A 13,344-nucleotide genomic window follows, 5' to 3' on the forward strand; every position below is an offset into this window, starting at 1 on the left:
GTATGCTGTGATGCATCCTAATACTGTCACTGTTTTTGGCTTCCGTCTGATAGGCCTGCCTCCGACTCATGGCAACCCCTTGCACAATGGAATCGGACTGTTGTGATCCGTAGGGTTTTCACTGGCTGATATTCAGAAGTAGATTGCCAGGTCTTTCTTCGTAGTCCACCTCAGTCTTAAAGCTCCGCTGGGACCTGTCCAGCATCATAGCGACACGCAATGGGATGGTGACTGAGCTTGAGGTGCCTTGGCTGGGAATTGAACCTGGGTCTCCTGCATGGAAGGCAAGGATTCTACCCCTGACCCCCCACTGCCCCCGTATCCTAATACTGCTACAGAAAACCCTTGGGAGTGAAACCCACGTGCTAATTTCCCTGTGACCTTCCCTGAGTGCTCAGGGTGGGGGTCAGCATATTACTAGCACCATGTTGTTGCTGTTGTGCCGTCGAGTCTATTCCCACTCACAGCGACCCTACAGGGCAGAGTAGAACTGCCCCATAAGGTTTCCAAGCCTGTAATGAGTCGGAATCTACTTGATGGCAGCGGGAATCTTTACGGAAACAGATCTCCAGGTCTCTTCTTCCAAGGAGAGGCTGGTGGGTTCAAACTGCCAACCTTTCCGTTAATAGCAGAGCACTTAACCATTGCGCCAGCAGGGCTCCTTGCTAGTGCCATATCGGCATGCGTTTGCCCAGGGGGAGAACAGTGCATGCTCAGGCATGTGGAGGACTAAAGAATTGATGTTGTTGTGACTGTTTAACTCAGTGCCAGATAAAGGGGAGATAATACAAACCAGCTGCCCAGCCAATCTAATTAGTGTACCACGCTAATAATCTTGAGAGTCGGAATTCTGTGTCCGCCTTAAATTTTCCTGTCATTCTGGGCTGGGCAGACTCAGGATTTGCCTGAAACAAGTAAACAATTTCTGGAAGGGGTGGGGAAGGTGGAGACAGGCTCCTTGGATCGTCCACAGCAGCCCGAGGTGGAGTGGGCAGCAGCCCCTAGCACCTGGGAAGTGCGGGACTCAAGGGTAGACTGTGCCCTGGTCCCTTGTGCGAAAGCTGGGTAAACAAACACCTCAGGGTGGGGGTGCCCAGCCTGCCACCCAACAGGCACAGTCCTAAGGCTGCAGCCCTACTAGGTAATGCCTCGCCACCTCCAGAGGTTTGGTCATTCCATTCCCTCATTCTGTGCCAGGTGGGCTGGGAGCAGGCCTGGGGACCACTCGGTCAGACAGTCCTAGCAGGACTATTTCAGCAGGCGTCCTAAACACTGGACCCAGACTCAGGCTGACTCCAAATGCTCAGGCACTAGACAAAACTCTGCTCTAATATGTAGGAGACACAGCCCAACGTCTACCTGGTAGTGCTTGTCATATGATGAAGATGTCACCCTGACAATCTAACTTACACTGTGTTGTTGTTAAAATAGTCAGCCCCTGACACGTGGCAACCCCATGCACAACGGAACAAATGCTGCCCAGTCCTGCACCATCCCCATGATTGATTGCAGCTTGGCCCCTTGTGGTCCATGGGATTTTCATTGGCTGATTTTCAGAAGTAGGTCAGCAGGCCTTTCTTCTCAGTCCATCCTAGCCTAAAAGCTCCGCTGAAGCCTGTTCGGCAGCATAGCAACACGCAGCTCTCCACCGACAGACGGGTTCCTTGGCCGGGAATCGAAACTGGGTCTTCACATGGAAGGCGAGAACTCTACCACAGAATTACCACTGCTTACTTACACTAAAAAACAAAAAACTACTTGCCATCAAACTGATTCTGACTCATAGGCACCCCACGTACAACAGAATGAAACACCGCCCGGCCCTGCACCATCTTCATCATCATTAGTATTGTTACCCAGTCAGGGTCCGTGCCCTGGAGCATCTGAGCCAATGAAACATACTCCAAGTCAGAAAGAGTGAGAAAGCTTATCCAGGAGATGTATACATCACCGGGGACCCAGCAGCAACACAGGCTGTCTCTGTGGAGTCCCCGAAAGCAATTTTACATTACAGCTTATATAGAATCTTAAAAAAAACCCAAACCAAACCCAGTGCCATCAAGCCGATCCGACTCATAGTGACTCTATAGGACAGAGTAGAACCACCCCATAGAGTTTCCGAGGAGCACCTGGCAGATTTTAAACTGCCAACCCTACACCACCTACCGCTACACCACCAGGGTTTCCTCTTACAAGGGTTAAAAGTGTCTTTGTGGCCAGCAGATGGCATGGCTGGAGGGGCTATTCATTACAAGATAGTGACAAGAGACTCTTTATCAGACTCTTTGTCAAACATCTTATCAGGCTAAAGATATACATATCAGACACCTGGGCTCTGATTTATCTGTAAGTCACAGGTGGTCAGACAAAACAAAACAAAGTTATTTGCATCAGACTGAAACAAAGAACAAAGTCATTAACATTAGGTCAAAACAAAGTCCTTAGCAGAGGTATGCCAAGGAGGAGGCCGGCAGCGGAAGGAGGAAAACTTACAGATCCATTATGGCGTTAGTTATGTCAAGCTCTCAGCCGCCCATTTTGTAAAGGAGAAAACATGCTGCGGAGTATTAGGGTCACAGTATGCTCGAGTCCATTGTGGCCACTGTGTATTTTGAGTGCCTTCCGACGCACAGGGCTTATCTTCCAGCGCTGTATCAGATAATATTCTGTTGTGATCCACAGGGTTTTCACCGGCTAATTTTCAGAAGTAGATGGGCAGGCTTTTCTTCCTAGTCTATGTTAGTCTGGAAGCTCCACTGAAGCCTGTTCACTGCTGACGTTTGAAACACCAAAGGCATAGCTCCCAGCATCACAGCAACACACAAGCCTCCACAGTGCAAGACACTGACAGACACAATGACCCTTAGTGATACAATAACAACGCTGACAACAACAGCAACGATAGCTATCTCCAGTAGTGCTAATCATGAGCCAAGCACTGTGCTGTGGGCTTTCCATACATTAACTGGCGATCCACTCTTAAGTTCTGAAATCCCCTGGGAGGAAACAGTGGTCTGCTTTGGAATCCTAGTGATTCTAGGGAGGGGAGGGGAGGCCTCCCCTTCCTGATCAGGGCTCTGTTTATGGAGGTGTAGGTGCGGTCGGCCTTTTGTGCACACTGGCATTTTGTTCCTGTCCTTTTGCAAAGGAATGTGGATTTTGCATTCTCTAAATAGAAAACTCAGGGAACCCATTGTGCTAAACTACATGGATTGCATCCTGTAAGTGCCCCGAGCTGGACAGTGGCCCCTCAGCTGTTGCCACTGGAAGCTCTCGGCTTTGCGTCTGTCCCCTTTTTGAGAATGACCAAGGAGTTGGCATGCATGACATGTGAACTGAGGTGTAGCTAGAGCGTGGATCAGAATATGAACATCTGCCGTAGCACTGGGAGCAGCAGTGGTTCAGAATTCTCTCCTTCCACGTGAGAGACCCAGGTTCGAGTCCTGGCCAGTGCACCTCATGCATAGCCACCACTCATCATCAGTAGAGACATACGTTGCTATGATGCTGAACAGGTTTCAGCAGCGCTTCCGGACTAAGATGAACTAGGAAGAAAGGCCTGGCGCTCTACTGCCAAAAATCAGCCAGTGAAAACCCTATGAATCACAGCAGTCTGAGACGCGACCGATCATGGGAATGTCGCAGGACTGGGCGGCATTTCATTCTGTTGTGCATGGGGTTGCCATGAATAGGGGCCGGCTTGACGGTAGCTACCAACAACAAGCCCTGAGCCAGCAGGAGAGAAGGTGTGGAATGGAGTGGCCCAAAGTATTAATACCACTGGTGCGTCATCGTAATAAAACTTAGCCATAAAAATGCTATGAGGTTAATAGGATGTCCCCTCAAGTGCCCTAAAGAAAACCCTTCCTTTTCTTTTTTATTCCATTTTATCTATAATTTTTTTCATTAAATTAAACTTTGTATGTTGAAATAATCGCAGATTCAAGTGCAGTTTTAAGAAATAACATAGAGAGAGCCCGTGAGTCCTTTACCCAGTTTCCCCAGTGGTGACATCTTGCAAAACTGTAGTACAATGTCCACTCCAGAATACTGATATTGACGCAGTCCAGGTCCAGAACATTCCATCCCCACAAAGATGCCCCAAGCCTCACCTACTTCTTTCTGTGCCTCCACCCTTTCCTTAATGCCTAGCAACGACTCATCTGATCTCCATTTCTATAATTTCATTTTGTTCAGGAATGTTCTATAAATGAAGTCATATAGCACGTAACCTCTGGGATTGGCCTTTTTACTCAGCATGATTCTCAAGGGAGTCATCCAAGTTGTTGCGTGTATCCATAGTTCGTTCCTTTTTATTGCCGAGTGGTATTCCATGGTGTGGGAACCCTGGTGGCGTAGTGGCAGTTCAGATCCACCAGGTGCTTCTTGGAAACTCTATGGGGCAGTTCTACTCTGTCCTATAGGTTCTCTATCAGTTGAAATCGACTCGGCAGCAACGGGTTTGGATTATTCTTTTTTAATTCTGTGGTGTGGATGGACCACGATTTGCTTACCCATTCACCACTGAAGGACATGGAGGTTGTTTCCAGTTTAGTTACCCACTGCCGTTGAGTCGATTCCAACTCATGGCGACCCTATAGGACAGAGTGGAACTGCCCCGTAGAGTTTCCAAGGAGAGCCTGGCAAATTCCAACTGCCGACCTTTCGGTTAGCAGCCGTAGCACTTAACCACTACACCACCAGGGTTTCCAGTTTAGGGCCATTACGAATAAAGCTGCTACAAGCATTCGTGTACAGATTTTTGTATGACCGTAAGTTTTCATTTATCTGGGATAAAGCTGAAGGATGCTATCACTAGGTCACATGATAGATGCTTGTTTAGATTTTTTAAAAATTGACAAACTGTTTTCCAGAGTGACTGCACCATTTTGCATTCCCACCAGCAACATGTGAGAAATCCAGTTTCTCTGCATCTTTACCAGCATTTTGTATTGTCAGGTTTTTTTTGGTTTTTATTTTAGCCATTTTCATAAGTGTGTAGTGATATCTCGTTGTGGTTTTAATGTGCACTTCTTAATGGCTACTAATACTGGGTGTCTTTTCCAGTGCTTAGTTGCCATCTGTATGTTCTCTTTGGTGAAATGTCTGTTCATGTCTTTTGCCCAATTTCTAACTGGATTGTTTAGCTTTTTGCTGTTTTAACAATTCTTCGCTAAATTCTTTGTTAAATCTATGTTCAAATTATCTGTTTGATATGTGGTTTGCAAATATTTCCCATCCATAGTGTGTTTTTTCAACCTATTAATAGGATTGTTCTCCAGGTGAAATTGGACCAATGGGTCCGTGCCCAGCATGAGAGAAGCCAAACTCTCAGACCCTGGTTTTGAGAGGAAGAAAGAGCTTATTTCGCAGGCTAGCAAACGGGACCTCAGAGGTATCGACCTCAGACTGAGTTCCCCCATCTGTGCGAGCAATGCAGAATTTATACTTACACATATTCATTTAGGCGTAGAGGGGAATTGTAGGCAGGATCAGAGGTTTTACCTATACATAGTTCCTACTGATTATTTATTACGAGGCGGGGCTAAGACTCTGCATGGAAGTGGCCAACGGACCAAACACTTTTGAAATGGGCTCAACTGTTGTCGATGATGCATTTCCAGTGATTCTGGCTCCTTGGTGAGAGTCTTTTGGTTCCTTGACATAAGTTCTCTTGCGTCATTGAGCATGTGTGGCAGCCTAGGGTCGTGTGAGCTGGTTAGATCTGGACCCTTCCGGGGCTCTCCGGAGGGTCTGAAAAACAACTTAGAGGAAGTGAGTGACGTGGTGGGAAGGTGACCAGAAGTGGCCTGATAGCAGTGATGTACTAATTACTTGGGCATCTTCAGTGTCTTCAGCCTCCAGAGTCCCGAAACATGAGAAAAAGTTTTCATTTTGATCAAGTCCAGTTTATCATTTTCTTTTCTTTTATAGCTCATGCTTGTGGTGTCGAGTCTAAGAGCTACTTGCCTAGCCCAGGGTCCCTAATATTTTCTTCTGTGTTTATTCTAAAAGTTTTATAGTTTTACATTTTATATCCATGGTCCATTTTGAGTTAATTTTTGAGTAAGAGGTGAGGTTTAGGATGAGGTTTGTTTTTTCCACCTCTACAGATTTCCAGTCGCTCCAGCACTGTTTGTTGAGAAGGGTATTCTTCCTCCATTGAGTTGCTTTTGCACCTTTGTCAAAAGGAGTTGGGCTTATTAGTGTAGGCCTATTTCTAGCCCAGACAAAGGCCATATGAGTTGTGCGATGACATGAAGTACACCATACATGAAGAAAGCAAAAGGTCATTAAAAAGACAGGAAAGAAAGAAAAAGGCCAAAATGAATGACGGGAGAGACTCTGAAACTTGCTCTTGAACGTAGTGTAGCTAAAGTGAATGGAAGACTTCAAAGGGCTGCTTGAGAAGACAAAGTAAAATATTATTATGACATGTGTAAAGATACGGAGTTAGAAAACCAAAGGGGAAGAATGCACTCGGCATTTCTCAAGCTAAAAGAACTGAAGAAAACATTGAAAGCCTCAAGTAGCAATATCGAAGGATTCTCGGGGCAAAATATTGAACAATGCAGGAAGTGTCAAAAGAAGATGGTAGTATATGACCAAGAACTGATCATATTGAAGGGAGAAGTCGAAGCTGCACCAAAGGCATTGATGAAAAACAAAGCTCCAGGAATTGGTGGAATATCAATTGAGATGTTTCAGAAACAAATGGGTGCAAAGCTGAAAGCTCTTACTTGTCTATGCCAAGAAATTTGGAAGGCAGCTACCTGGCCAACCAACTGGAGGAGAGATCCATATACATGCCCATTCCAAAGAAAGGCAACGTGGAAATTATCAAACAGGATCATTAATATCACACACAAGTAAAATTTTGCTAAAGATAATTCAAAAATGGTTGCAGCGGTACATCAACAGGAATCTGCCAGAAATTCAGTCCAGATTCAGAAGAGGACATGGAATGAGAGATATCATTGCTAATGTCAGGTGGACCTTTGCTGAAAGCAGAGACTACCGGAAAGATGTTTGTTGTTGTTAGGTGCCGTCAAGTTGGCTCCGACTCATAGGGATCCTATGTACAACAGAACGAAACACTGCCCGTTCCTGCGCCATCCTCACAATCGTTGTTATGCTTGAGCCCATTGTTGCAGCCACTGTGTCAATCCATCTCCTTGAGGGTCTTCCTCTTCTTCGCTGTTTAGCTGTGTTTTATTGACTATGCAAAGGCATTTGACTGTGTGTGTCATGACAAATTATGGATGATGTTAGGAAAAATGGGAATTCTAGAACACTTAATTGTGCTCATGATGAACCAGTAAGTAGACCAAGAGGCGGTTATTCGAGTGGAACACGAGGATACTGTGTGGTTTAAAATCAGGAAAGGCATGCATTGGGGTTGTATCCTTTCACCATACTTAGTCTGTATGCTGAGCAGATAATCTGAGAAGCTAGACTATATGAAGAAGGATGGGGCATCAGGATTGGAAGAAGACTCATTAACAACCTGCGATATGCAAATGACACAACCTTGCTTGCCATAAGTGAAGAGGACTTGAAGCACTTACTGATGAAGATCAAAGACCAGAGCCTTCAGTATGGATTACACTTCAACATAAAGAAAACAAAAATGTTCACAGCTGGACCAATAAGAAAGATAAACAGAGAAAAGATCAAAGTTGTCAAAGATTTCATTTTACTTGGATCCACAATCAATGCCCATGGAAGCAGCAGTCAAGAAATCAAACAGCATATTGCATCAGGCAACTCTGTATCAATAGACTTCTTTAAAGTGTTAAAAAGAAAAGATGTCACTTTAAGGACTAAGGTGTCCCTGACTCAAGCCATGGTGTTTTCATTCACCTCATGCATGCAAAAGCTGGACGATGAATAAGGAAGACTGAAGAAGATTTGACACCTTTCAGTTAGGGTGTTGGCGAAGAATATTGAACATGCCATGGACTGCCAAAAGAATGAACAAATCTGTCTTGGAAGAAGTACAGCCAGAATGCTCCTTAGAAATGATATACTTTGGCCATGTTATCAGGAGGGACCAGTCCCTGGAGAAGGACATCATGCCTGGTAAAGTAGAGGGTCAGCGAAAAAGAGGAAGACCCTCAATGAGGTGCACTGACATCAGTAACTGCAACAATGGACTCACGCATAACAATGATTGTAAAAATGGTGTAGGAGAGGACAATTTTCCGTTTTGTTGTATACAGCATCACTGTGAGCCGGAAATGACTCAAGGGCACCTAACAACATTTCTAGGCTCTTTATTCTGTTCCATTGATCTATGTATCTGTCTCTCCTCCCACCTTGATCTTTGTAGCTACATTGTAAGTCTTGAAAAAGGGTAACTCACTCTTTCCACTTTATAGTCTTTTTCAAAATTGTTTTAGTTATCCTGGTTCCTTTGCCTTTCCATATAAACTTTAATATTCTTCTCTATTTCTACAAAAATATCTGCTGCCATTTTGATAGGAATCACATTAAACCTGTGTATGAATTTGGCTGAATTGACGTCTTTGCTCTGTTGAGTCTTCTAGTCTGTGAACATGGTTTGTCTCTCTCTTTTTTTTAGATCTTCTTTGATCTCTTTCATAACATTTTGTAGTTTACAGTACACAAGTTCTGTGTGTGGTGTGTGTTTTCCCAGATTTACACCTATTTCTTTTTTTTTTTTTTTTTTTGCAGTGATCGTAAATGGTATTGCATTTTAATTTCAGTGGCTGCATGTTTATTGCTAGTATGTAGAAATACAATCATTTATGTATGTTTTCCTGCTTATACTCTGTGACCTTGTGGAATCACTTATTACTTCTGGTAGTTTTTTTCTTTTCTTTTTCGGACATTCTGTGCAATGTTTTACATAGACAATCATGTCATCTATAAGTAGAGACATTTTAATTTTTTTCCTTTCCAATCTGTATGCCTTTTTCTTTTGCCTTACTGCACCGGCTAGAACTTTAGCACTGTGTTGAATGGGTGATGAGAATGGAGATGCTTGCCTTGTTATTGATCTCAGGGAGAAAGCATTCAGTCTTTCACCATTAATTATAATGTTAGCTGTAGGCTTTGTTTGTCTTTCTTTCCTTTTTTTTTTTTTTTTTTGGTAGATTATTAAGTTGAGGAAGTTCTCCTCTGTTTCAAGTGTTCTGAGAGTTTTACCAAGAATGGGTGCTGTGTTGTCAAGTGCTTAGTATGAATCAGTTGATAGGATCATGTGATTTTTCTTTAGCCTGTTAATGTAATAGATTACATTGATTGGTTTTCAAATATTGAACCAGCCTTGCATTCCTGGAATAAGCTCCACTTGGCCATGGTGATTAATTCTTTTTGTGTGTTGCTGAATTCTGTCTGCTAATATTTTGATAGGAGTTTTCTATCTCTGTTCATAAGAGATAGTGGTCAGTAGTTTTCCTTTTCGTTCTTTCTGCTGTTTTTTGTTTATTTTGTTTGTTTTGGTACTCTCTTTCTCTGGTTTTGGTATTAGGGTGATACTAGCTCCATAAAATGAACTGAGGGATGTTACCTCCAATTTTCTGCAAGAGGTTGCAAAGAATTATGTTAATCCTTTTTAAACGTTTAGTGGGATTCTCCAGGGAAACCATCTAAGCCTGGAAATTTCTTTTCGGGGGATGTTTTAAGTTCCAATTCAATTTTTTTAATAGTTACAGGGATATTGAAATTATCTACTTCATATCATGTAAGTTGTGGTGATTCACACTTTCTAGGAACTGGTCCATTCTATCTAAGAGGTCATATTTACATGTATACAGTTTTTCATAAGATCCCCCTTCTTATCCTTTTAATGCCTGAAGGCTCTGTAGTAATATCATCTCTATCATTCCTGATACTGGTACTCTATGTCTTCTCTCTTTTTTTCTTTGTCAATTACTTACTATAGGTTTGTCAATTTATTGATCTATTAAAAAAACAACTCTTTGTTTCATTGGTTTTCTTTATTTTTCTCTTTTCAGTTTCATTGGTTTCTGCTCTTATCTTTATTATTCTCCTCTGCTTGGTTTTGATTTATTTTGCTTTTGTTGTTGTTGTTGTTGAGGTTGGAGCTTAGATGATTGATTTGAAAATTCATTTCTTCTCATGTAAGCATTTAAACTAAAAAAACAAATCAAATTCGTTGCTGTCGAGTTGATTCCAACTCATAGTGACCCTATAAGACAGAGTAGAATTGCCCCATAGGGCTTCCAAGGACAAGCTGGTGGACTCAAACTGCCGGACTTTTGGTTAGCAGTGAAGCTCTTAACCACTGCACCAACAGGACCCCATGTAAGCATTTTAGTGCTATAAATTTCCCTCTTAGCACTGCTTTAGCTGTTTCCTGCAGCTAAATTTTAATGTGTTATATTTTCATTTTCATTCAGTCTAATGTATTTTTTATTTCCCCTGAGGCTTTCTCTTTGACCCATGACTTATTTAGAAGCATGTTTTTTTGTTTCCCAGTGTTTGAAATTTTCCTGTTACCTTTATAGTATTGATTCTTCATTTGATTCTGTTTTGGTCAGAGAACATAGTCTATATGATTTCAGTTCTTTTAAACTTGTCAAGGTTTTCTTTGTGGCCCAGAATACAGTCTATCTTATAGAAGCTTCGTAAACCCAAACCAAACCCACTCCTTCATAATAAACCCAAACCAAACCACTCCCTCATAGGTGCCTGAAAATAGTGTGTGTCCTGCTGTTGTTAGGTGGAGTATTCTATAAATGTTGTTTGATGGAGTTTCAAATTTATCTCAAGAGTTTGAGGTTAGCTCTTGAAGGTTATGTGATACATTTCTTTTGCCAAAGAGTTCAGAATAAGTGATCTAAAATTACTCTGTGACTTCCACAAGGAAGCCTGTAAAGCCTTTTCACTGGTGGTCCCTGTCACTGGAGTCTCCGCTTTTCTTCTCTGGCAGGTAGAGCCCTCTCTGAAGGCTCAGGCTGTGAACCAGCCAGCAGCTCAGCCTATGGCTCTATGAAAGTTCCCTAGCTGACATGTAGTTTTAAAAGAGATAACAAAACATAATTTTTTTTCTGCGACTCAAGACAGAATGTGAAAGCTGGAGGGAAACATGGGTCGTGTAGTTCCACCCTTTCATTTGGCAGGTGAAGGGATAAGATCCCAACAGGTTAGTTTAGATTGATTAATTAAGATTGTTTTTTCTTTTTCTAGAAAATTTATAAAATATGGAGAAACAAAAATAAGAATATCATTTTATTTATACCAAACCAGTTGCCATCAAGTCAACTCCAATTCATGGTGATCCCACACGTGTCAAAGCAGGGTTTTCAGTGGCTGAGTTTTTGGAAGCAGATCACCAGATCTTTCTTCCAAGGCAGCTCTGGGTAAACTCAAACCTCCCATCTTTCAGGTAGCAGCTGAGTGCATTAAGTGTTTGCACCACCTAGGGGCATCATATTTATAATCATATATAATCCTATAACCAAAAGATAACTACTTTTAATTCATAGTGTACCCTCCCAATATGTTCTCAAAAGTGGAATCCACATTACTTTATTTTTTATGTTGTTAAAGTAATTATTTTTACCATAACAACAGACATGAAGATTTTCCAGGATACAATTTCTAATAGCAGCAGAGGATTCCATAATACAAATAGACCATCCTTTACTTAACAAAGCCCCGTTTGATGAACATATAGGTTGTTACAGTTTCGTTATGCTAAATAATATTATGATGAACGTCTTTTGTGTACATACATAATTGTATCCTAGAAATAGAGACACTGGGTCAAAGATTATAAATATTTCTAGCTTTTGAGCCCCAATTGCCAAATTGTAGTAATGACATTCTTTTGTTTCTTAGGTGGGTTTTGTTTTGTTTTAATTTGTTGTGTTTCTAGTGAAGGGTTAGGTGTAGAGTCAACATAGATGATATACAGAATTAGAACTAAGCATTATATAGGCTCTCAGTGTTTTCAGACATGAACTAATGGCCAACTGGAACGAAGAAGAGAAGTCTCTTTTCCCAAGAGCATGTTGTCATGTTGCTAGTTGCCACTGAGTTGACTGTGTACAACAGAACGAATTATTGAGCAGTCCTGCCCCATCTTCATGGTTGTTGGCATGCTCAAGCCCATCGTTATGGCCACTGTGTGTTTTTGAGTGCTTTCCAACCTAGGGGGCTCACCTACTAGCAGTATATTGGACAATGATCTGTTATGATTATGAGATTTTCAGTGGTTATTTTTCAGAAGTAGACTGCCAGGTCTTTCTTCCTAGTCTATCTTAGTAAGATTTCTGCAAAGAACAGGACCATGAGGTATCCAGCATTAGGCATGACCAGGCAACAGGAAAATAGGAGGGCTATATGCAGCCTGGGACATGAACCTTGAAAAACCAGCAGCCCAGCCCAGTTTTACAGGCCAGGCAACAAAAGGACAAACTTGCTCAACCCCGCCAGCTTCCTCTCTGTGGCCTTCCACGAGAACATTGTGTTTCGAACTTGAGATATGGCTTGAACTTACTTTGTCACGGCAATTGCCACCCATAAAATGGACCGAGGCACCAAGTATGTAAACCTCCCATATGTAGCAACCCCATCCTGTCTGCTTTTATTGGTGCCAGCAATGGAAGGACATCAGCCCTGGACACTCTGCTGAGAGACCGTTGAGAGTGCAGGTTTGTGAGGCTGGAGCAATCAAGGAAGGAAAGGGCATTTGAGGGTAGACAGGAAAACCCCAGGTCCAGGGGAGCCCCGGACTCCTGACAGCAAGCCCAGAGTGTCGCTCCAGGTAACCAGGAAGTGCTTCAGCCATACGTTGGCATCACGTCCCCAGAACACACAGGATGTAGGCCCATGAAGGCCCACAGATACTTGCCCTTGTTCGTGATCCATCTGTCTGTCTTTCTGTTTTCCATTTGCAGAGAGAGAAGAATTAATCCAGAGCGTGCTGACTCAGGTCGCAGAGCAGTTCTCCAGGTAACGGAGCATTTTAAATGTGTACTGTAATGATGACAGCTGTGTGTTTTTTATTTCGATGGCAAAGTGGGTGCCTTGCTCCAGGCCTGGCAGGAGAAACTGCCTTTAGTAGGAAACTTTCCGTTGTTTCCATACCTAAGCCAACTTGGATGGGGCCCAGGAAAGGCTCACCTGTATCAAAGATCATGCCAAGCAGGCCCTTTGAGGATAAGGCAAAAATGTTCTCTCCTGGCTCTTCTGTGGCTCCCAGGACAACCTACAAAACTTGACATCATTTAAAATAATAATAATAAAGTAGATTTTAAAAATAAGCTTTCTCACTGAGATTCTGTATCGATACAAGACTTCCTTCTTCTGAGTTATCTTGTCAGTTCTGAAGTAAATATTTTCAGTTTC

At 42.6% G+C, this 13,344-nt stretch overlaps 1 protein-coding gene across 3 annotated transcripts in view; it reads left to right on the plus strand.

Moving 5' to 3' along the window:
- PDE9A (phosphodiesterase 9A) overlaps positions 1-13,344 on the plus strand; it is a 148,067-nt gene that overhangs the window by 79,029 nt on the left and 55,694 nt on the right. For all 3 annotated transcript variants that reach the window (XM_049874949.1, XM_049874947.1, XM_049874948.1), the window contains exon 5: positions 12,894-12,948. In XM_049874949.1, the coding sequence (XP_049730906.1) occupies positions 12,894-12,948 (55 nt within the window). The remainder of the gene's footprint in view (positions 1-12,893; positions 12,949-13,344) is intronic.

Source organism: Elephas maximus, chromosome 2 (assembly GCF_024166365.1).
Source record: "Elephas maximus indicus isolate mEleMax1 chromosome 2, mEleMax1 primary haplotype, whole genome shotgun sequence".
Classification (NCBI taxonomy): domain Eukaryota; kingdom Metazoa; phylum Chordata; class Mammalia; order Proboscidea; family Elephantidae; genus Elephas; species Elephas maximus.